General features: G+C 45.3%; 1 protein-coding gene across 20 annotated transcripts in view; it reads right to left on the bottom strand.

Annotated features, from left to right (window-relative positions):
- The window catches only part of LOC139540206 (protein-methionine sulfoxide oxidase mical3a-like), a 138,318-nt gene that overhangs the window by 11,401 nt on the left and 105,615 nt on the right, over nucleotides 1-21,302 (bottom strand). For 11 of the 20 annotated variants that reach the window (XM_071343830.1, XM_071343838.1, XM_071343841.1 and 8 more), the window contains 11 exons: nucleotides 15,899-15,992; nucleotides 11,788-11,983; nucleotides 11,217-11,497; nucleotides 10,582-10,671; nucleotides 9,763-9,918; nucleotides 9,230-9,292; nucleotides 6,791-6,865; nucleotides 6,482-6,681; nucleotides 4,335-6,372; nucleotides 4,027-4,121; nucleotides 272-322 (listed from right to left, as the gene is read on the bottom strand). In XM_071343830.1, coding sequence (XP_071199931.1) covers nucleotides 272-322; nucleotides 4,027-4,121; nucleotides 4,335-6,372; nucleotides 6,482-6,681; nucleotides 6,791-6,865; nucleotides 9,230-9,292; nucleotides 9,763-9,918; nucleotides 10,582-10,671; nucleotides 11,217-11,497; nucleotides 11,788-11,983; nucleotides 15,899-15,992 — 3,339 coding nt within the window. Of the gene's footprint in view, nucleotides 1-271; nucleotides 323-3,738; nucleotides 3,901-4,026; nucleotides 4,122-4,334; nucleotides 6,373-6,481; nucleotides 6,682-6,790; nucleotides 6,866-9,229; nucleotides 9,293-9,762; nucleotides 9,919-10,581; nucleotides 10,672-11,216; nucleotides 11,498-11,787; nucleotides 11,984-15,898; nucleotides 15,993-21,302 lie in introns of those variants that run through there. The other 9 variants (XM_071343834.1, XM_071343847.1, XM_071343849.1 and 6 more) reach the window with 8 other exon arrangements.

Genomic DNA, 21,302 nt, shown 5'->3' with positions numbered 1-21,302 from the left:
ACAACCGACCGGAGCAGACGGAGGAACAGCACGGGTAGGCATATTGAAAAGTTGTCATTCATTGTGGTCAGAAGAATGAGGAGTGCAGTAGTTTGGACCTCCAGCAGAGGGGAGGGCTCTGTGGCATGCATCTGAAGAGTAATGGTTAGTTATGCGGTCACGGTGGCCACTGTGGCAAAATGGACGTAGTAGCTTAGGGTAGTAGTGCAACGGTTGGCGCATGCGCTGGGGTAATATGACGTGGGCCAATGGACATGTATGTACACACTACCTTGGTGGCGTACGCTCTCTTGAACGCCAATGCGTGAGGGACATAAACAGACTTGGGGAAAACAAAACAAACAGAAAAAAGAAAACAAACAAATGGAATGATTAAATGGGTACAATCAAACAGGCAATGTTAAAAGCCCCCCCATCAACACAAAGATGAGGGTGCAGTGATGAGTGGTGAATCAACATTACTACCATGAATTATTCATCAAACATTGAACTGAAATAATTTGTATTTAAATAGATACCCAAGTGGTCCAGAGACAACGTGAAGAAAACATTGACGCACAACAGCTGATTATATTAATGAGAAGGCTTTGCTCCAAAATATACTGAACTAAAATATAAAAGCAACAATCGCAAAGATTTTAATGAATTACAGTTCATATAAGGAAATTAGTCAATTGAAATAAATGAAGTAGGCCCTAATCTATGGATTTCACATGACTGGGACTACAGATTTGGGGGGGGAGTCAGTATCTGGTGTGACCACCATTTGCCTCATGCAGCGTGACACATCTCCTTCACATAGAGTTGATCAGGCTGTTGATTATGGCCTGTGGAATGTTGTCCCACTCCTCTTCAATAGCTGTGTCAAGTTGCTGGATATTGGCGGGAACTGGAATATACGTCGACCCAGAGCGTCCTAAACATGCTCCATGGGTGACATGTCTGGTGAGTATGCAGGCCATGGAAGAACGGACATTTTCAGATTCATTGTCATACTGAATCATGAGGTGATGGCGGCGGGTAAATGGCACGACAATGGGCCTCAGGATCTCGTCACGGTATCTCTGTGCATTCAAATTGCCATCGATAAAATGCAATTGTGTTTGTTTTCCGTAGCTTATGCCTGCCCATACCATAACCCCACCGCCACCATGGGGCACTCCGTCTACAACGTTGACATCAACTAACCGCTCGCCCACACGACACCATACATATGGTCTGCGATTGTGAGGCCGGTTGGATATACTGCCAAATTCTCTAAAAAGACTTTGGAGGCGGCTTATAGTAGAGAAGTTAACATTACAATTATCTGGCAACAGCTTTGATGGACAATCCTCCAGTCAGCATGCCAATTGCACGCTCCCACAAAACTTGAGACATCTGTGGCATTGTGTTGTGTGACAAAACTGCACATTTTAGTGGCCTTTTATTGTCCCCAGCACAAGTTGCACCTGTGTAATGATCATGCTGTTTAATCAGCTTCTTGATACACCAAACCTGTCAGGTGGATGGATTATCTTGGCAAAAGAGAAGTGCTCACTAACAGGGATGTAAACAAATTTGAGCACAGAATTTTAGAGAAATAAGTATTTTGTGGTTATGGAACATTTCTAGGATCTTTTATTTCAGCTAATGAAAAATGGGGCCAACACTTTACATGTTGCGTTTATATTTTTGTTAAGTGTATATTCATCTGCACTGCTACTAGCAGAGCAGTCTGAGACAAAAATAAGTGACAATTACATACAGTAGACTACCTACTTCAGTGAGAAGTAAAGGTACTATTTCACTCCACAGAACTGTAATTAAACTACTCAACGTCTCTAAAAAACAACAAACACTGAACAAACCACAGAACACAAAAATGAATTGAGACTATTCTGGATAAATGATCCCTGATGTTCCTCAATGAGCGTCACAGGGCCAGATCCCTTAACGAACATGAAATTACATTTAGTTAAATTGTTTGAGCTAAAAACACGTTTTATGCTGTACCATCAGACATATTCAGTCTTGGAGCCTGGGTCAAAAATATGACTGAAGTCATGTTTGCCATGCCCATTGAGGCTCCGATACATGTTCAGAGTCTGTTGAAATCATAACCATGGGCAAGAAATTAACGACGAGTTGTTTTGGAAAGTGTTTAAAAAAGGTTAGCATGAGGAATGCTTGCCTCTGGCCCTGAGCTCCATCTATTCTAATCGATAAACCTCCACAGATACAGAGCAGCAGCGGACTAAACACTTTTGAATTTCAACTATTTCAGCGTAATGAACGCAAATGAAGTCCGATGTGTGGGCCTCATTTTGCTGAAGACTTATTTTTGCCAGACACTGCATATTTTGACTGTTCACTAATACAAGTAAAACTAATTCAATTTAACTCCTGTCCTTGATCAGGATTTGAGGATCAGGATTTGATTTCCCAAACTCGGTCCCAGTGTCCCCCCTGGCTGAACGTTTGTTTTTTTTCCCTCCGTTTGTTTTTTTTCCCTCGAGCTAAGATGCTAACATTTATGTCAACTCTACACAGTTCTGTGAGTGTCACTGGGTAGGCTGATACTCCATTACATGGGTGCAACATCCATAGGTTAGGCTGTACAGTGCATATACACTGAGTGTACAAAACATTAAGGACACCTTCCTTATATTGAGTTGCACCCCCCCTTTTGTCCTCAGAACAGCCTCAATTCGTCAGAGTATGGAATCTACAAGGTGTCGAAAGCGTTCCACAGGGATGCTGGCCCATGTTGACTCCAATGCTTCCCACAGTTGTGTCAAGTTGTCTGGATGTCCTTCGGGTGGTGGACCATTCTTGATACACAAAGGAAACCATTGAGAGTGAAAAACCAAGCAACGTTGCAGTTCTTGACACAAACCGGTGCACCTGGTAGATACTACCATACCCTGTTCAAAGGCACATACATCTTTGGTCTTGCATATTCACCCTTTGAATGGCACACATACACAATCCATCTCAATTGTCTCGAGGCTTAACAATCTTTCTTTAACCCGTCTCCTCCCCTTCATCTACACTGATTGAAGTGGATTTAACAAGTGACATCAATAAGGGATCATAGCGTCCACCTGGATTCACCTGGTCAGTCTGTCATGGAAAGCAGGTGTTCTTAATGTTTTGTATACTACGTGTACACGGTCAGTATGCCCCCAATGCAATTACAAAGTCTAATACTTCCACAGTGCGATTTCAACTGATTTATACTTTGTCATATTAACAAATGATTGTATTTTGCTGAACTTTCAATGGGGGGCTTTTATTTTAAAGACGAATCGCAAATTCCCATATTGTGGCTATTCCTTATTGCGGCTAGCTTCACACAGGTAGAGTTGTTGACCATTTTCATCAACATTGGTGCCATATTGGCTTTGATATGATGGTATGGTGATTTTAATTTAACATTGAACTTCAATCAATCCCTACTATTAATACCAATACTATACTAATACTTTGTTACTTTGCTTGCAGGCAGAACAAAATGCCAAAAATTGGAATGGATTAGCTTCAGACCTACCTTGATTAATTTTATAATACTGTTTTAGGTTGAGTTAGGGTGTCTGGGATTCTAACCAGAAAAGAACTCTGTTTAAAAAGAAGAATTGCTGTGCTTGAGCATAATATAGTCCAAAAAATGAATAGTAATTTACATTCAACATTTGAATTGTTATGCTTGTTTGAAATTCAAAAGCATTCATCCCACTGTAGCACCTAGTGTAGTACCTCCTCTTCCTCTATGATTCGATCAAGGTCCCGACCTCTTTCTCGTTCCTTTTCTCCTTTTTCCCTTTCCCTTATTTTTTGCCTTTTCCTCTCCCCCACTTTTTCCTCCTTTATCGTTTCCTTCTGAATGCCTGACACTAGGTCAAAGATGTCCGTATGCCGCTTGGAATATAAAGGATTTAAAACAGCATATGAAAACACAAAAAAATGACCACAGTTGGGGTGAGGTTTTAAAGAGTGAACCGGTGATGGATGAAAATAAAAAACTGAGTGACAAGCATGACTCACGTCTGTCCTAGACTTCTGAGAAGACCTCTCCAGCACATCATCACATGACAGATCCGAGTCCTCAGAGAAGCTCAGGTTTCTGCGCGACTTCAAATCTGGAATGGAAAAAACAAAGACAGCATAACTAACTGTTATTTCTCTCTGGACTTGATGTGACCATAACTAAAATAACTAGCCAGGAACACATAAACAAAGAGTGACATCAAGACTAAATGCCTTGCTCTAAGCAAGTCATGGTAAACTACAGGCCATGGTAAACTGGTAAACTGTAGACTCCATGACATCCTGTGTTTCTCTGTCAGTCTCACCTGACGACCTGCCGAGAGGCGACAATCGCTTCTTCCCGGAGTCGTTGGTGTTGGAGCTGGATGGCGTGCTGGGACATGACTTGTCGTCCTTATTCTTCTTCTTGTCTTTCTTGTACCCCGAGAACACCGCCTTCCACAGGGACTTGTGTTTGGGCGGCGACGGCGTCTCGTCTGTGCCATGCTTGGCGGAGAGCTGGCTTTCATTCTTGGCTTTCTTCTCCTTCTTGTTCTTGCGCGGTGAGAAAAGCGAGCTGCGCTTCTTGCTCTTGCCCCCCGAGGCGGAGCCGTCGGAGGAGACGGTCGAGCTGTCCAGACTCTTGTTACCCTGACTGCTAAAGAAACGCTCTGGTAGAGTCTCACCCTTCTTCGACTCAAGAGATTTCACTGCAGACGTCTTTGGAGAACCGGATAACTTCTTAGTACTTTTCCCGGAAGTCTCTGATGAGGCCACGTTCCACACCACTTTAGCCGCGGCGGCGGCGCCCTTGGCCGTGTCCGTCTCTCTCATCTTGTTGAGCTGCTTGGCCATGGCTTCCTTCAGAGCTTGGCTCTTGATGGACTTCTCTCTGGCTCTCATCCGTTCCTCTGCTATTTCCTTGGCCTCAGGGGAGAACTGCTGGGCCTTCTGGCTCTTCGAGGCCTGCTGGTTCACAGGGAAAATGGGCTTTCCGTTTTCCATGGCCAGGGCCAGGTGCAGGGGACGCTTCTCCCTTTCCCTGTTGGGCTTGCTGCTGGGCGGAGTGTAGAACCTGTCCATGGTTGTGTCCGGCGTCCGCTCGTCGTACGTGTCCTCCACATCGTCCGCAAACGGGATCTCCGCCACACACTCCACGAATGACTTCCTCACCTCCTCCCGACGTGGTTTGCTGCTCTTCTCCCGTCTCATGACCACCAATGGAGTGACCGGAGCTGTGAGCGGCGAGGTGACCGGCGAGGTGACCGGTGTTGTCCTGGGGGCAGGCTTGGGCGCAGATACTGGCATAGACACAGGGCTGAGTTGGGTCCTCGGTGCAGGCACAGGGCTGTTAGTCTTGGTGGGGGCCGCCTTGGCTGGCTCAGGTGTAGTGGGGCCATCGATCCCATTGTCCCAGGACACCTGGTGCTTCTGCTGCTGCCTGAGAGTAGCTGGCTCCTCGTTGGGCGGGGGCGGCGGGGGGCTGGAAGGCGGGGTGAGCATGGTGGAGTCGGAAGTGTGGTAGCTGTCACTGGCCGCCTGGCTGTTCTGGTTGGTGGCCGTGCTGTCGTTGAGGCCTAGGCCGGAGCTGCTGCTGAGGTCCCTCCGTTCTGAGCCATTGCTCTTGGACTCCGCAGGGGAGATGACCTGGCCCTCCACCGTAATGTTCAGCCTGCGAATGACCGAGCGACCGGTGAAGGGAGAAGGGGAAGGCCTAAGCTCCTCCGAGAGATCCTCTGGGGTGTAGGACTTGGTCGAGGGGGAGTCCGGAGTGGGCACCTTACCCACAGTAACATGACACTTCTCTGGGGCTTTGCTGCTGCTGCTACGGTCCAGTGGGGTGAGACCCAGGCTCTTCCTGATCTCGGCACTCTTCAGCCAGAACTCCTCGATGATGTCCGTCTTCTTCACTGGAGTTTCGTCTGTGAGGTCCAGAGATTTTTGAGGCTCGGGGGTAGTCCTGTCAGAGGAGGCTGGTTTGGCCAGCGGCGTGGAGGTGATGGCAGGGACAGGCTGAGTTCTGACAGGGGAGTCTGAGGTGAGGGGTGAGGAGGGCTCGTGGCAGGGCAGCGGCTGGGCACAGATGGGAGACAGCGGGTTCCCTGTCGGGGGGCAGGAGCAGGGCGGAGAGGTGACAGGGGATTTTGGGGTGACCGTCTCAGGCAGTGGGATAGGCTGGGAGCGGATAGGGGATTGAACAGGGGAGTGAATGGGGGACGGGGCAGGGGTAGCGTATTGGGGGCTCTTGGCATTGGGAGTGTGAACTGTCCTCTGGGGTATTGTGACGTTCTCCGATGCAAAGGGATCTGGGAAAAAGCGCATGCCGGGTGATTTGACCAGGTAGGGAGGAGACGTGTGAGACATCTGGAAGACAAGCAGAGGAAGAGGAGCATTTAGCCTTTGACGAACTCATTAAATGCCAAGACCACAGAACTAATGGCTAACAAGTAGATGACAGGGAAACATTTCTTACCTGTAAATCAGGCTGTGGAGGTGGTGATTTGACTGGCGAGAGCACAACTTCCCCATCTAACTTCACCGGACTGACACTAGTTTGTTCAATGCTATAGGCGATCCCCTGACTCTGCGACTTCTTGTCCTCTTCAGGAAGCGCATCACTGAGCTCTGACTGGTGCAGACGAGCCTCAGCCTCCGCGTCAGAGGGAATGTCCTCTGTAATAATATAGACAAGATCAGGGTTCTTAATAAGCCATCTGTGACGCCTCAATAAAGTATTAGATACAAAATAGTAGAGATTTGCTGAATAAGTTGGTTTCAATACCCTGGTCCATCTCGTTGCCTGGCTCAAAATCACGGCTGCCCACTTCTGCTTCCGGGTCATCATCCTCACAGGGCTCTGAGGGCACAGGAGAGATAACATTAAACAGGGGTATCAACTGAGCTTTCAGTTAGGTTCAAGCGGTCTATGTCATTTCAGAAAGTCATGACACCCACGATTCCAGATTGTTCTGAAAAGGTTACTGCAGTTAGAAACAGATAAGATAAGCATTCCTACAACATTATTTTGTTTAAATATAATTTAATCTCTGAGAAATTAAGCTATTGATTGCATCCAAATTGGCCATTTTAATTTATAGTTCATATAATATTCAATAAATATAGTACATAACATCCAATTTAGGCCAAACTTTTTCCTACCAATAAGAAATACATGAGGAATCCCCCCCCCCCCACTGGGAATACATTTCATAGTATTAAAAACAATACCACAAGCCGCAGCTCCATACTATTTGTCACAAATATACAGGTTTGTTGGGGTGGGATTGTCACGGGTGTGGGGTCGGTGGGTGGTTTTCAAAATATATATTTTTTGATTACCCATGACTTACACATTGGTAGAAAAAAGTTTGGTCCAAATAGGATGTTGGCAGTATATTTATTGAATATTATTTGAATCCTATACATTTAAATGGCCAATTTGGTTGCAATACAATTAGTTTAATTGCTTAGAGATCAAATTATATTTCAACAAAATAATGTAGCAGGAATGTTAATCTCATGTGTTTCTAACTACAGAAACGATTTCAGAACAACTTGAGAGGTTGGGTGTCAAATTCCTCTTTCTTGTTGCTTTTTTGTTGCTTTTTGAAGGTGGATCAACCCTAATCTGAACCCTCTCCATGTCTGACCTCAGAGTAAAAAGATAAGAAACAAAGGGTTATTAAACAAATACTTAAGAAAATGCCTTTGGGTAGATTTGAAGCGTGAAGAACAGGAATAAGATAAAAGCAAACGAACGGGGATTATTAAAAACTATGCTATAACAACTACTACAGACTAGGCTAAGGAGAGGTACACTTCTGGGACAAACTTTAAAAAGAGATGTGTGCTAAGATATTAACAGACACGTCATTATAACATTTAGACATAGTTGCACATAAAAACTAAAACAAAAAGAGGCGCATATATCATGGTATGATTAGTGGTATGAGACATGCACTGATCCATTTCTGCAAAACACAAAACATGACGCTTGCATCAAGCAATTGCACAACCAAAACGGGTTAATGGCATCCCATGTCGAAGTGGACAAGCAAAAGTATCCCTCCTCCAAAGTGTCCTTGTGACGAACGATACCCCTCCAAAAAGCTTTAAATGGGAGTCACCCGACCTCAGAAACATGCAACTGTTAATATCAGAGGAAAACAACTATTCCAGAGAAATGACTGCGCTCTAACTGTCAACTCCACCCTCATTCATTCCCCATCTAGTGACACCATTGTGCAGGCAGAGGCAGACTACCATAGACTTGCAACAGCTCTGGTGAGTGTGACGTGTAGCCTACAAGAGAAACTCATTCTAATGTGTTATCAGCACAGCTTTTAGAGAGCTTTACCCTGGCTGGCCTGGCACACTGTGAATGATCTGACTCTCAACCCCAAACACATCCTGACCTCCGTCAGGCTTTAACACGACCTATACCCATCCCCAGGCAGAATAAGAGTTTTTTTTGTTTTTACCCCTTTTTCTCCCCAATTTCGTGGTATCCAATTGGTAGTTACAGTAGCTGCAACTCCCGTTGGACTCGGGAGAGGCGAAGGTCGAGAGTCATGCGTCCTCCGAAACACAACCCAACCACGCCACACTGCTTCTTGACACAATGCCCGCTTAACCCGGAAGCCAGCCGCACCAATGTGTCGGAGGAAACACCGTACACCTGGTGACCGTGTCAGCGTGTCATTGCGCTCGGCCCACCACAGGAGTTGCTAGTGCGCGATGGGACAGCTAAACCCTCCCCTAACCCGGACGACGCTGGGCCAATTGTGTGCCGACCCATGGGTCTCCCGCAGTGGCGCCTCTTCCACTGAGATGCAGTGTCTTAGACCACCGCGCCACTCGGGAGTTCATGCTCTTACATTCTTGATGGTGCTTGCCGCTATAAATATGTGTCAAGTCTAGAACACCTTATGCAACTCGTCTCCCCTTCTACTCCTATTTGCTGTAGGTACTGTATAGTCCGATGCACAGGGAAGCGGGGTTGGGTGGTGAGTGAAGTGGTAAAGGTAGTGCAAGTGTTGGCTTCACCCCAAGAGAGATCTCCTGCGTGGCATCATTCCGGCATGCATGCTCGTGAGTGTGGGTCTGTGTGAGTGTGTGCTGCCATGCTCTAAGGAAGGCCGGTATACAGTAGCATAGAGTTACGAGCTAAAGTATATAGGGACCATCATATAGAATGAGCACATATATCGTTCTGCACTACCTCCAGACACCGACTCCAACCAGACTCGCACAGCCTCATGACGAGCGGATGTGTGGGCGGGGGCTACATTCAAAACAAACATTGGGATAGGAAATGAACGTAAAACAACAGACACATGGGAAAGAAACAGAACAAAACAAAGCCAAACTAGACAGAATTTAAAAATGAGAAAAATAAATGAAGCCGGGGTGTGATTGTTGACCTTTGACCTGACCCAGTGACACCGGTGTCTTTGTCCACCAGTCACAACCCCAGACCCCCGCAATAACAATTAGACACAACATAAAAGGCTGGACAAAAATTAGACACAGAAAATAAAGCAGGGCAATCAAAACAAATCACAGACGATTATAGACAATATGTTTGTTAATGTTGGGGTTAACAGGTTGGCTCCTCCTGGCTCAGACACACAGAAGCAGCCGATCTGATGAAAAACACTGGTCTCTTCCCTCAACCTGGAGACCCACAGCCAAGGAGCCACGGGGCCAGGTCTGGGAGTGTACCCAGGGATCAGCTCCTCTGGGCTGGGTTACCTGTGAAGGGGGACTGGGTGAGCGTGGTGGATGGCTGGGAGGCCGAGGCAGGAGGCTCCTCCTTGTCCCCCTCTGACAGTACGGAGACTCGTCTGAGATTCTTAATGCCCGTCGGATCCACCGGCTGCAGCACCTGCTGGATCTGCAGGTTTCTGGCTGTATGGAGGTGTAGGGGGTGGGTCATATATGTGGGATGGGGGTGTGTGTGGATTTGAGTTGCAGGTTGTAGAAGGGTGAGAGAGTGTAGAGGAGAGACAGTCGTTGAGGAAGTAGGGTAGGAATACAAAGGGAAAGGGGAACAGACAGGACGGGAAAAGAAAAGGAGAGAGAAGGCAGAGAGGTGATTAAAGACCAGTAGGAGACAGTAGAGTTGTATATGATATACCACAAGCAGGAAGGTGGATGCTGCATGCACTAGCATCCTGGAACAAGAGTAGCAGCTTTACAGTAAAAGTATTACATTAGCAACAAAACTGTAATGACTAAAACTGACTCTGTACATATTCTTAGTATTAGTCGATTAGTACAGAAGTTGAAATAAAAAAAGTTAATTTGAAAAACGTTAAAAGGGTTAGGGTAAAACAGGAAGTCATATTTCAGCTTGAAGATGTAAAACAGAGAATGAAAAATAAATCATTCTTACTCTCTCCAAAATCGTACTACATTGCAAACATAACCAAATCAGACAACATAATAATGGAAACAAAACACTTCAGGAGAAAGCCTGGTAAAAAGAAACAAATTAATGAGGTTTCTCCACTCGTAGTTATTTTGTTCAGCGTACAAACTGCAAAACTCATCCGCAGGCAGTGGTGCTACCTTTAAATCTACAGGTATCCTCTTCGTCTTGGAGGTTCTCCAGCCATATGCCTGACTGGAGCTCCTGCTCCCACGGGCAGTACTCCCCCTCTACCAGTTGGGGGAGACATCGCCCACATAATAACCCACACACACACGGGAAAGACACAAACGCATTCAGACACAGACGTCACACACACAGGAAGGGAGACACATGGTGGGAAAGAGGAGGAGAAGAAGAGGGAGGAAGAGAGATGGAGAAGATGAGGAAAACAATGACTTTACAATGACAGGTGAAAAAGGTACACTTTTCTACATGAAGCCGATTCAGTCTGTTCTGCGATAAATTGTCACAGAGCTGAGATGAAGACCGACTGCTCACAAACATATGAGGAGGAGGGATGAGGAAGACCTCATAGGGATGACATCATAGGGACAACATTGACATCCCTCTGGCTCTGACACCAGTTTACTGGAGGCTACATCTCAGAACCCACTGACTGAACACCTAGAAACATCAGCTACATTCATAAATGTCATATCACTGCCTTCACATTGAATCAGGACAGAATATTAAGGATGGGCACACCAACAGGACATCTGAAAACCACAGACAAACTGCATAGATGTTTGTGAAACTTCAAAAAAGTGTTTACCATCAGTGGATTCCGCCTCATCGTCCTCCTCCTCTTCTTCGTCATCTTCCTCCTCCTCCACTTCTAGATCCCTAGCGATGTGACCATGTGTCTCGTCCTCTCCCTCTCCATCCTCTCCCTCAGCCCCTGGGTCGCTGTCAGTCTTCAGCTTGGCATGGAGCTCCACAGCCTCCTTCCAGGGCACTCCTCCCAGGTCTGAGGGGCTGGGGGGCTCCTGCTGCTCCTCCTCATGTTGCTCCTCTTCCTCCTGGTCCTCCTCCTCCATGTCAGACTCAGAGCTGCTGTATGAAAGCAAGAGAGGTAGGTGCAAGTTAGAGCAGGCAGGGTTGGAGTCATCATGGAAGGGGATATATACACACCAACACTTACTGGCACTGTATGTATCCAATACTAGAAAACCACTGACCATAACGATCATCACATACGAACATGCAATATTAAAATGATCATTTAAGTATCTGCCACGCTTTGTGTACATTACTATATATAGGCCTATGTTAAATTGCTGAGATTCAACAGTTGCTGCCACGGGTCACCCCATGCAGAGTTGACTGTTCCTCTGTGGTCTCACCTGGAGCCCAGGTCTGCGTGCGCGTCCTTGTCCAACACACTGCTTAGGTTGTGTTCGGCCAGCGTCTCCTCTGGCACCTCCTCTAGGTCCTCCTCCCGCTGCAGAGACAGACGGTAGTTCTCCAGCTCGATGCGCTCCGGCGTGCCCCGCAGACGCTTAGACAGGCTGGGCTCCTGCAGCCCGTTCACCTCCGGGACTGGGGTGGACGCGGAGGGGCAAGGGCGGAGGGGGAGAGAATACAGACAGGCAACTGAGAAATCATAGGTAGCATGGTCGAGGAGAGGAGCTGGAGGGATACAGCAGCGCAACAGCCATGCAAGGCTGTAGACACTAGGCAGGCTCAGATTTCATTCAAACTGGGGCTATGCTCCTCTGCAACTTCTCTCAAGGTTTGCACTATACCATCGGACCAGTATACTGTGCCTACTGTATAACAACGTGCTAGCTACCAGAAACCACATCTCTTCCATAATCACGTTTCCATCCATGTTTTTTTTCCATGACTATAGTTGAGCACGGATTTATTGTGGCTCATTTTCTATCAACTGATTTGTGTCACGTTTGAGACATTTTTGTTTTGTTTATATACACATTTCTTTTGGATTCTAGGAAAAACAGACAAAAACACAGCCATTCTAATAATTTATTGCATGTTTGTTTCCTACAGTGTCTCACAAATCCAATATATATAGTGTATATTATTTATACTTTATAGAATTATATAATATAACATTCTATATGCAACAGGGTAAAGGTTGGTACTACTTTGCCTGTTTCCCATCCTAGGAAGCAACTCTTAAAGCTGACAGACACTGAAAGTCTAAATTTGAGGTGAGATTATACAATAGCACAGATGCGGTAAAGATGTCAATGGAACACAGGACACTGACGCCGTCATTGAGGCACATTCAACAAACCTGATATAACAAAGTGGATATTCGTCAAATCCGTAATGATTTCTACACCGAGTGTACAAAATATTAAGGACACATGCTTTTTCCATGGCAGACCAGGTGAAAGCTATGATCCCTTATTGAGGTCTCTTGTTAAATCCACTTCAAAATCAGTATAGATGAAGGGGATGAGACAGGTTCAAGAAGGATTTTAATGCCATGAGACAATTGGAGACATGGATTGTGTATGTGTGCCATTCAGAGGGGGAATGGGCAAGACAAAATATTTAAGTGCCTTTGAACGGGATATGGTAGTTTGTATCAAGAACGCACAGGTTTGTATCAAGAACTGCAACGCTGCTGGGTTTTCCCACACTCAACAGTTTCCCGTATGTATCAAGTGTGACGACCCTCCCACTCTGTCTGTCAAATTCTTTCCCGTTGCTCTTGTTTTCCTTAATAGGATGTTGATGGGCGGAGCTGGGAGAGTCGTCAGCCAAATGGGACACACTCGGGTGTCCCAGGATAAATGCACCTCTTCCCCCATTCATTGAGGAGACTCTCTCCATGCAGACACTGATAGATTTTGGTTGTGGAATTTTTGTTTGTTTGCGTTGGCACCTTTCAACACCCCCCATTATCACATTCATACACACAACAACTCACTTACACTACTGATTACTGACTACACACACCATTGTTAATTGTATTTAGTTTACTTTAGTTAATAAATATGTTTTGTTATTCCTTATCTCCACGTTGTCTCTCTTTTTGTTTCGAACTTTGAGCCGGTTCGTGACACAAGAATGGTCCATCACCCAAAGGACATCCAGCCAACTTGACACCACTGTGGGAAGCATTGGAGTCAACATGGGCCAGCATCCATGTGGAATGCTTTTGACACCAGAGTACATGCACCTGATGAATTGAGGCCCTTCTGAGGGCAAAAGGTGAGGGTGCAACTCATTATTAGGAAGGTGTCCTTAATGTTTTGTACACTCAGTGTATATTGTAAAAGGCTCACAATGTGGTTACTGAAGTCAGATTTGGATATATTTGGCTATTTTCACTGCATAACATTTAGAAGTGACCGCTAAATGCTAACTCCCGTTCGTATGAGCTAGTAGCATAGCTAGCATACAGAACTCGCTCGCGGTTAGTCAAAGTAGTTTAACTGTAATACAGGTGATAAGTAATGACATTAACATATATTGACATCCATACAAGCATTAAACTCCTATTTTTACCTCAAAATATTGTGAAATACACACACAGTATAAACAACAGCCTAAATGACGGCTAATTCTGCTGGTGAGCAAGGGGCGAGGGGATTCGGGATCTCTAGCCCACGCATTTCCAATGCGTAAAAATGGTTTGGGTTATGTTCCATTTACCTTTTTACCGCATCTACAGGGCACAGCAACCCTTAGAAATGTGTTCTTTAACATTCTAAATGTAGCTTATAAGTTAAGGGAGTGAGAAACTTACCAATAGACAATGTGTTTTAAGCAATGACTTACGCAACACTCACCAAAGCATGGTGTGGTAAGGTAGTGAGTGTGATATTTGATTTGTTTTTATGAGCTGGTGCTAGTGGTGACAGTTCATGTCAGATGAGTGAAATTGAACAATGCAGAACTCTAGTATCACAGGGGGAGCATTTAGAGGGCAGTTACACTGTCTACATCATGAGACGATAGATTCTTGAGCCAATTCATCTTATTCCACTAACCTCTAAAGACTATAAAAGAAATGATAGGGATTCCCAAAGGTCAGCATGTGTTACGAGATGATCAAGGTCATTGCCATTATCAGGAAATATATGTAATGTCTGCGGCCTGCCTATATCTTATATAATATATCTTAGTTCCAAGTATAAATGTGGTAGTAGTTGGGGGATGAAAGCCTTATATTTACCTTAATTATAATACTGGCCTAGTAGGCCTACAGATGACCTATTAAAGTAATCTAAGATTCCCACTTCCCATCATTCGCCTGACATTAGATATATATGAAGCTCCACGTTTCAGCTATTACATCTATGACCCCACAGTACATGCAAGTGAAATGTAACATTTAGGAAAAGCAGTAGAGGTGTTCGTATGCAAAGAGAGAAGGTGGGAATGCAGGAGGACAGACAGGACAGCCACTGACGGTACGGTCAGAGAGGAGAGGGAGGGTGGATCTCACAAGGGGCCAATCACAAGCACTGTTTCAAGCACTAGCTTTTGGCTTCGGGCTGCTCTGATAGGAGGGTGAAAAGGTAAAGCTTACAGAGAACCAATCACAAGCACTGTTACAGGCACGCTCTAGTCAGCAGGTCAAAAAGGAGAAGGTAAAGCTAAGAAAGGCACAGGCCACTACAGGTTACAAATCACAAGTTTAGCCATCGATTAAAGCACAGGCAGGCAAAAGAGCACACTCAACTTATTTCTTGAGTAATATAACATGTTTAATATCATAAATAAATGTAGATAAATAACACATGTACATAACTGCAGGTTACAATTCAACAGGTTACTGTTAAATTACTAATAACCTGTTAAATTACTATAAGTCAGTGAGAAAAGGTAACTTGAGTATAATGGTCTTAAAAACCACAGAAGCAAACAGCGAAGGCTCATCATTTTGCCTGACTGTTATTTTAATTTCCAGGCCGAGAAATGAAGAAGAAGAAGATGGACCATTTGTTTCAAATCTAGCTCCCGGCCGGGCTACTTTACTAGCCAAAATCAATCTCAAATTGGATGCGAATGAGAGGGAATGCTGCATCTTCAAGAAATAAATAACACCAAACACACAGAATCACAAGATTTACATAAACAGGACAGCAAGTCAACAAGCTATATGAAAGACGGATAGAAGATGCTAGCTTAGATCTATACAGTTTCACTCAGTCATTAGTTGGTGAAGTGAAGTCAGAGGTCATAGGGAGACAGGATATGTTATACAAAGCATTGTGGGTACTGTAGTACATCATGCTACAGGTCATGCTAGGAGATTGAGCAGGGCGTTGAGGGTGAAACAGCAGAGGAGGTAGATACAGTAGGTACAAAGGAATGGCGAGTCGAGGGGGTTTAGCGCCACCTGGTGGCAGGTCCAGGACAGGGTCCGGCGGAGGGTGCGCAGGGGACCCTCCCCCCTCCCCCGGGCCAGCGGGGCCAAGCGGGGCAGTGGCACCACAGCTAGAGGTGAGGAAAGCGGGGTAGTGGGGGTACCTGAGGACCGGCGCTCGGTGGGGGAAGGGGATGCCATCGCCCCCCTCCCGGGGGAGTCCACGGTGACCGCCGCGGGCAAGGACCCCTGGTTGTCCTGGAGACGAGACAGAAGTGGAGGGGAGGAGGGGGTCAATACACATCCTACACTTCCTGATTATCCTACGAAACAGATCTACGAAACAGATCCAGTGTGTGTGTGAGAGGTTGGGAAATGCACTGCTCCTCCATCATTGAGAGGGATAAATTCACAGAGCTGGAGAGAGACATGGTGGAGCTCAGAGAGCTAGTCCACACAATACAAACAGAACAAACCCACAAAACAGACCAGCACAAATGGCAACTCAAATGGCAAATACATTCAAGAGGAAAAACTTTTTCCAAAACACAAAGTGGCAAAGCTCTGGTGCCCAAAAACTAGGCATGCCTTGGAGCTGTTGTCAGAGGACAAACACTAGGCATGCCTTGGAGCTGTTGTCAGAGGACAAACACTAGGCATGCCTTGGAGCTGTTGTCAGAGGACAAACACTAGGCATGCCTTGGAGCTGTTGTCAGAGGACAAACACTAGACATGCCTTGGAGCTGTTGTCAGAGGACAAACACTAGGCATGCCTTGGAGCTGTTGTCAGAGGACAAACACTAGGCATGCCTTGGAGCTGTTGTCAGAGGACAAACACTAGGCATGCCTTGGAGCTGTTGTCAGAGGACAAACACTAGGCATGCCTTGGAGCTGTTGTCAGAGGACAAACACTAGGCATGCTCTGGAGCTGTTGTCAGAGGACAAACACTAGGCATGCTCTGGAGCTGTTGTCAGAGGACAAACACTAGGCATGCTCTGGAGCTGTTGTCAGAGGACAAACACTAGGCATGCCTTGGAGCTGTTGTCAGAGGACAAACACTAGGCATGCCTTGGAGCTGTTGTCAGAGGACAAACACTAGGCATGCCTTGGAGCTGTTGTCAGAGGACAAACACTAGGCATGCCTTGGAGCTGTTGTCAGAGGACAAACACTAGGCATGCTCTGGAGCTGTTGTCAGAGGACAAACACTAGGCATGCTCTGGAGCTGTTGTCAGAGGACAAACACTAGGCATGCCTTGGAGCTGTTGTCAGAGGACAAACACTAGGCATGCCTTGGAGCTGTTGTCAGAGGACAAACACTAGGCATGCCTTGGAGCTGTTGTCAGAGGACAAACACTAGGCATGCCTTGGAGCTGTTGTCAGAGGACAAACACTAGGCATGCCTTGGAGCTGTTGTCAGAGGACAAACACTAGGCATGCCTTGGAGCTGTTGTCAGAGGACAAACACTAGGCATGCCTTGGAGCTGTTGTCAGAGGACAAACTAGGGTCCCCCAGCCACATCATAATTCACACGGGCACAAATGATCTGAGAGCCCAGCAGGAAAGGGTGGCCACAGCACTCAAGGGAGTGATTGAAAAAGCTTATTCCACTTTCCCCAACGCACAAGTGGTTATCTCCACCCTGCTACCACAAAAAGACGTTTGCCCTGCCACCACCATACAGCGTGTGAATGCAAGAATTTCACGAGACTGTGCCCCAGAACCTAATGTCTACCTGGCCCACCACTCCAGCCTTTACAACCAGGTCCACCTCTACAAGGCAGCCATCCCAACTTTTGCCAGGACCATGACGGACGTCACCCTAAACCGTAGCCCCAGCACTTCACACAGGAGCAACAGAGCAACGGACATCCCGCCGAGACCAGCGAGACACCCTCCCAGACCCCCTCCTGAAGGACCTGCACTGAGAGAACCCACCTACACCCAGGCCACAGCATCACCACCCACACCCCAACCAGCTAAGACCACCCCAAACAAACCCTGGCCACACTCTATATAGGCCCCCCCATATCATACCTATGCCCCTTCTGCCCACCCCATACCCCCCACCCCTGCGGCAAAGACCTCAACATGATAGCAGGACATATGCCCAGGCCGTGAGTAGAGCAACAGGTCCAACCCCCACTATTACACCCGCCCAAGCCCCATCCTGCGACCTAAGAGATATGTATCAGATACTCAACATGCTCTGCTCACACCTACTGTGATGGTCCGGACCTAAACCACACAAAAAACAACACTAGACAATATGGAACACAAAGCTTTTACTATCTCATCCTGGAATATACAAGGTTTGAGGTCATCTGCCTTTGGCCTAAAGAGAAGGAACCCAGACTTCATCAAAGAAATTGGAAATACAGACATTGTCATCCTACAAGAAACATGGTATAAAGGAGGTGGACCCACTGGTTTCCCTCTAGGTTACAGAGAGCTGGTAGTCCCATCCACCGAACTACCAGGTGTGAAACAGGGAAGAGACTCAGGGGGTATGCTAATTTGGTATAGAGCAGACCTAACCCCACTCTATTCAATTAGTCAAAACAGGAACATTTTACATCTGGCTAGAAATTAATAAGGAAACGATCTCAACAGAGAAAAATGTCCTCATGTGTGCTACCTATATCCCCCAATAGAATCCCCATACTTTAACGATGACAGCTTCTCCATCTTAGAGGGGGAGATCAACAATTTCCAGGCCCAGGGTCCTGTACTAGTTTGTGGCGACCTAAATGCCAGAACCGGACAAGAACCTGACACCATCAGCACACAAGGGGATAAACACCTACCTGGATGGGACAGCATTCTCTCCCCCATATGCCCCCCTAGGCACAACCATGACAACATAACCAACAAAAACGGGTCACAACTCCTGCAGCTCCGTCGCACGCTGGGTATGTACATAGTCAATGGTAGGCTTTGAGGGGACTCCTATGGTAGGTACACATATAGCTCATCTCTTGGCAGCTGTAGACTACTTTATCACTGACCTCAACCCAGAGTCTCTCAGAGCGTTCAGTCAGTCCACTGACACCCCTATCAGACAACAGCAAAATCACACTCTACTTGAACAGAGCTTTGCTCAATCATGAGGCATCAAAGCCAAAGGAACTGAATAACATTTAAAAAATGCTATAGATGGAAGGAGAGTAGTGTGGAAATCTAACAAAAAAACTATTGGGCAACGACAAATTCAATCCCTTCTAGACAATTTCCTGGACAAAATGTTTCACTGTAATAGTGAAGGTGTAAAGCTGGCAGTAGAAAACCTAAACAGTCTATTTGACCTCTCAGCTTCCCTATCAAATGTAAAACCTTCACACAGAAAATTGAAGAAAATTAACAACAATGACAAATGGTTTGATGAAGAATGCAAAAACCTAAGAAAAAAATTGAGAAACCTATCCAACCAAAAACATAGAGACCCAGAACTATGCCTTCACTATGGTGAATCACTAAAACATCACAGAAATACACTACGGAAAAAGAAGGAACAGCACGTCAGAAATCAGCTCAATGTAATTGAAGAATCCATTGACTAACCACTTTCTGGGAAAATTGGAAAACACTAAACAAAGAACAACAGGAAGAATTATCTATCCAAAATGGAGATGTATGGGTAAACCACTTCTCCAATCTTTTTGGCTCTATAACAAAGAACAAACAGCAAAAACATATACATGAACAAATACAAATCTTAAAAACAACAATTAAAGACTACCAGAACCCACTGGATTCTCCAATTACCTTGAATGAACTACAGGATAAAATAAAAACCCTCCAACCCAAAAAGGCCTGTGGTGTTGATGGTATCCTCAATGAAATGATAAAATATACAGACAACAAATTCCAATTGGCTATAATAAAACTCTTTAACATCATCCTTAGCTCTGGCATCTTCCCCAATATTTGGAACCAAGGACTGATTACCCCAATCCACAAAAGTGGAGACAAATTTGACCCCAATAACTACCGTGAGATATGCGTCAACAGCAACCTTGGGAAAATCTTCTGCATTATCATTAACAGCAGACTCATACATTTCCTCAGTGAAAACGATGTACTGAGCAAATGTCAAATTGTCTTCTTACCAAGTTATTGTATGACAGACTTTTTTGCAAAAAAAACAAACTTGGACTCAATATGGCAGGAGGGTCTGCTATACAAATTGATGGAAAGTGGTGTTGGGGGAAAAACATACAACATTATAAAATCAATGTACACAAACAACAAGTGTGCGGTTAAAATAGGCAAAAAACACACATTTCTTCCCACAGGGCAGTGGGCTGAGACAGTGACGCAGCTTAAGCCCAACCCTCTTCAACATATATATATAAACGAATTGGCGTGGGCACTAGAACAGTCTGCAGCACCTCACCTTACTAGAATCTGAAGTCAAATGTCTACTGTTTGATGATGATCCGGTGCTTCTGTCACCAACCAAGGAGGGCCTACAGCAGCACCTAGATCTTCTGCAAAAATTCTGCCAGACCTGGGCCCTGGTAGTAAATCTCAGTAAGACCAAAATAATGGTGTTCCAAAAAAGGTCCAGTCGCCAGGACCACAAATACAAATTCCATCTAGACACCGTTGCCCTAGAACACATAAAAAAAACTATAAATAACTTGGCCTAAACATCAGCGCCACACGTAACTTCCACAAAGCTGTGAACGATCTGAGACAAGGCAAGAAGGGCATTCTAATTCTGCAAAAATATCCTCAGTATACAACGTTAAACACCAAATAATGCACGCTGAGCAGAATTAGGCCGATACCCGCTAATTATCAAAATCCAGAAAAGAGCTGTTAAATTTTACAACCACCTAAAAGGAAGGGATTCCCAAACCTTACATAACAAAGCCATCATCTACAGAAATGAACCCAGAGAAGAGTCCCCTAAGCAAGCTGGTCCTGGGGCTCTGTTCACAAACAGACCCAACCAAATCATGAGAAAACAAAAAGATAATTCTTTCCAATGTGTCAAGTAATTAACAAAAAAACAGAGCAAACTAGAATGCTATTTGGCACTAAACAGTGTGTATAAATGTATGACCATTTTCGAGACACATATTTCCCTCAGATTACACAGATGCACAAAGAATTTGAGAACAAACCCGATTTTGATAAACTCCCATATCTATTGGGCGAAATACCACAGTGTGCCATCACACAGCAAGATGTGTGACCTGTTGCCACAAGAAAAGGGCAACCAGTGAAGAACAAACACCATTGTAAATACGACCCATATTTATGTTTATTTATTTTCCCTTTTGTACTTTAACCATTTGTACATCGTTACAACACTAAATATACAAAATATGACATTTGACCAATGTCTTTATTATTTTGGAACTTCTATGAGTGTAATGTTTACTGTTCATTTGTATTGTTTAGTTCACTTTTGTTTATTATCTACTTCACTTGCTTTGGCAATGTTAACATATGTTTCCCATGCCAATAAAGCCCCTTGAATTGAATTGAGAGAGAGAGAGAGAGGGTGAGGGTGAGAGAGGGTGAGAGAGAGGGTGCATGAGAGAGAGTGAGAATGAG

This window comes from Salvelinus alpinus, chromosome 15, assembly GCF_045679555.1.
Source record: "Salvelinus alpinus chromosome 15, SLU_Salpinus.1, whole genome shotgun sequence".
NCBI lineage: Eukaryota > Metazoa > Chordata > Actinopteri > Salmoniformes > Salmonidae > Salvelinus > Salvelinus alpinus.
The sequence above is the reverse complement of the archived record's forward strand: the minus strand, read 5'-3'. Positions and strand labels throughout refer to the sequence as shown.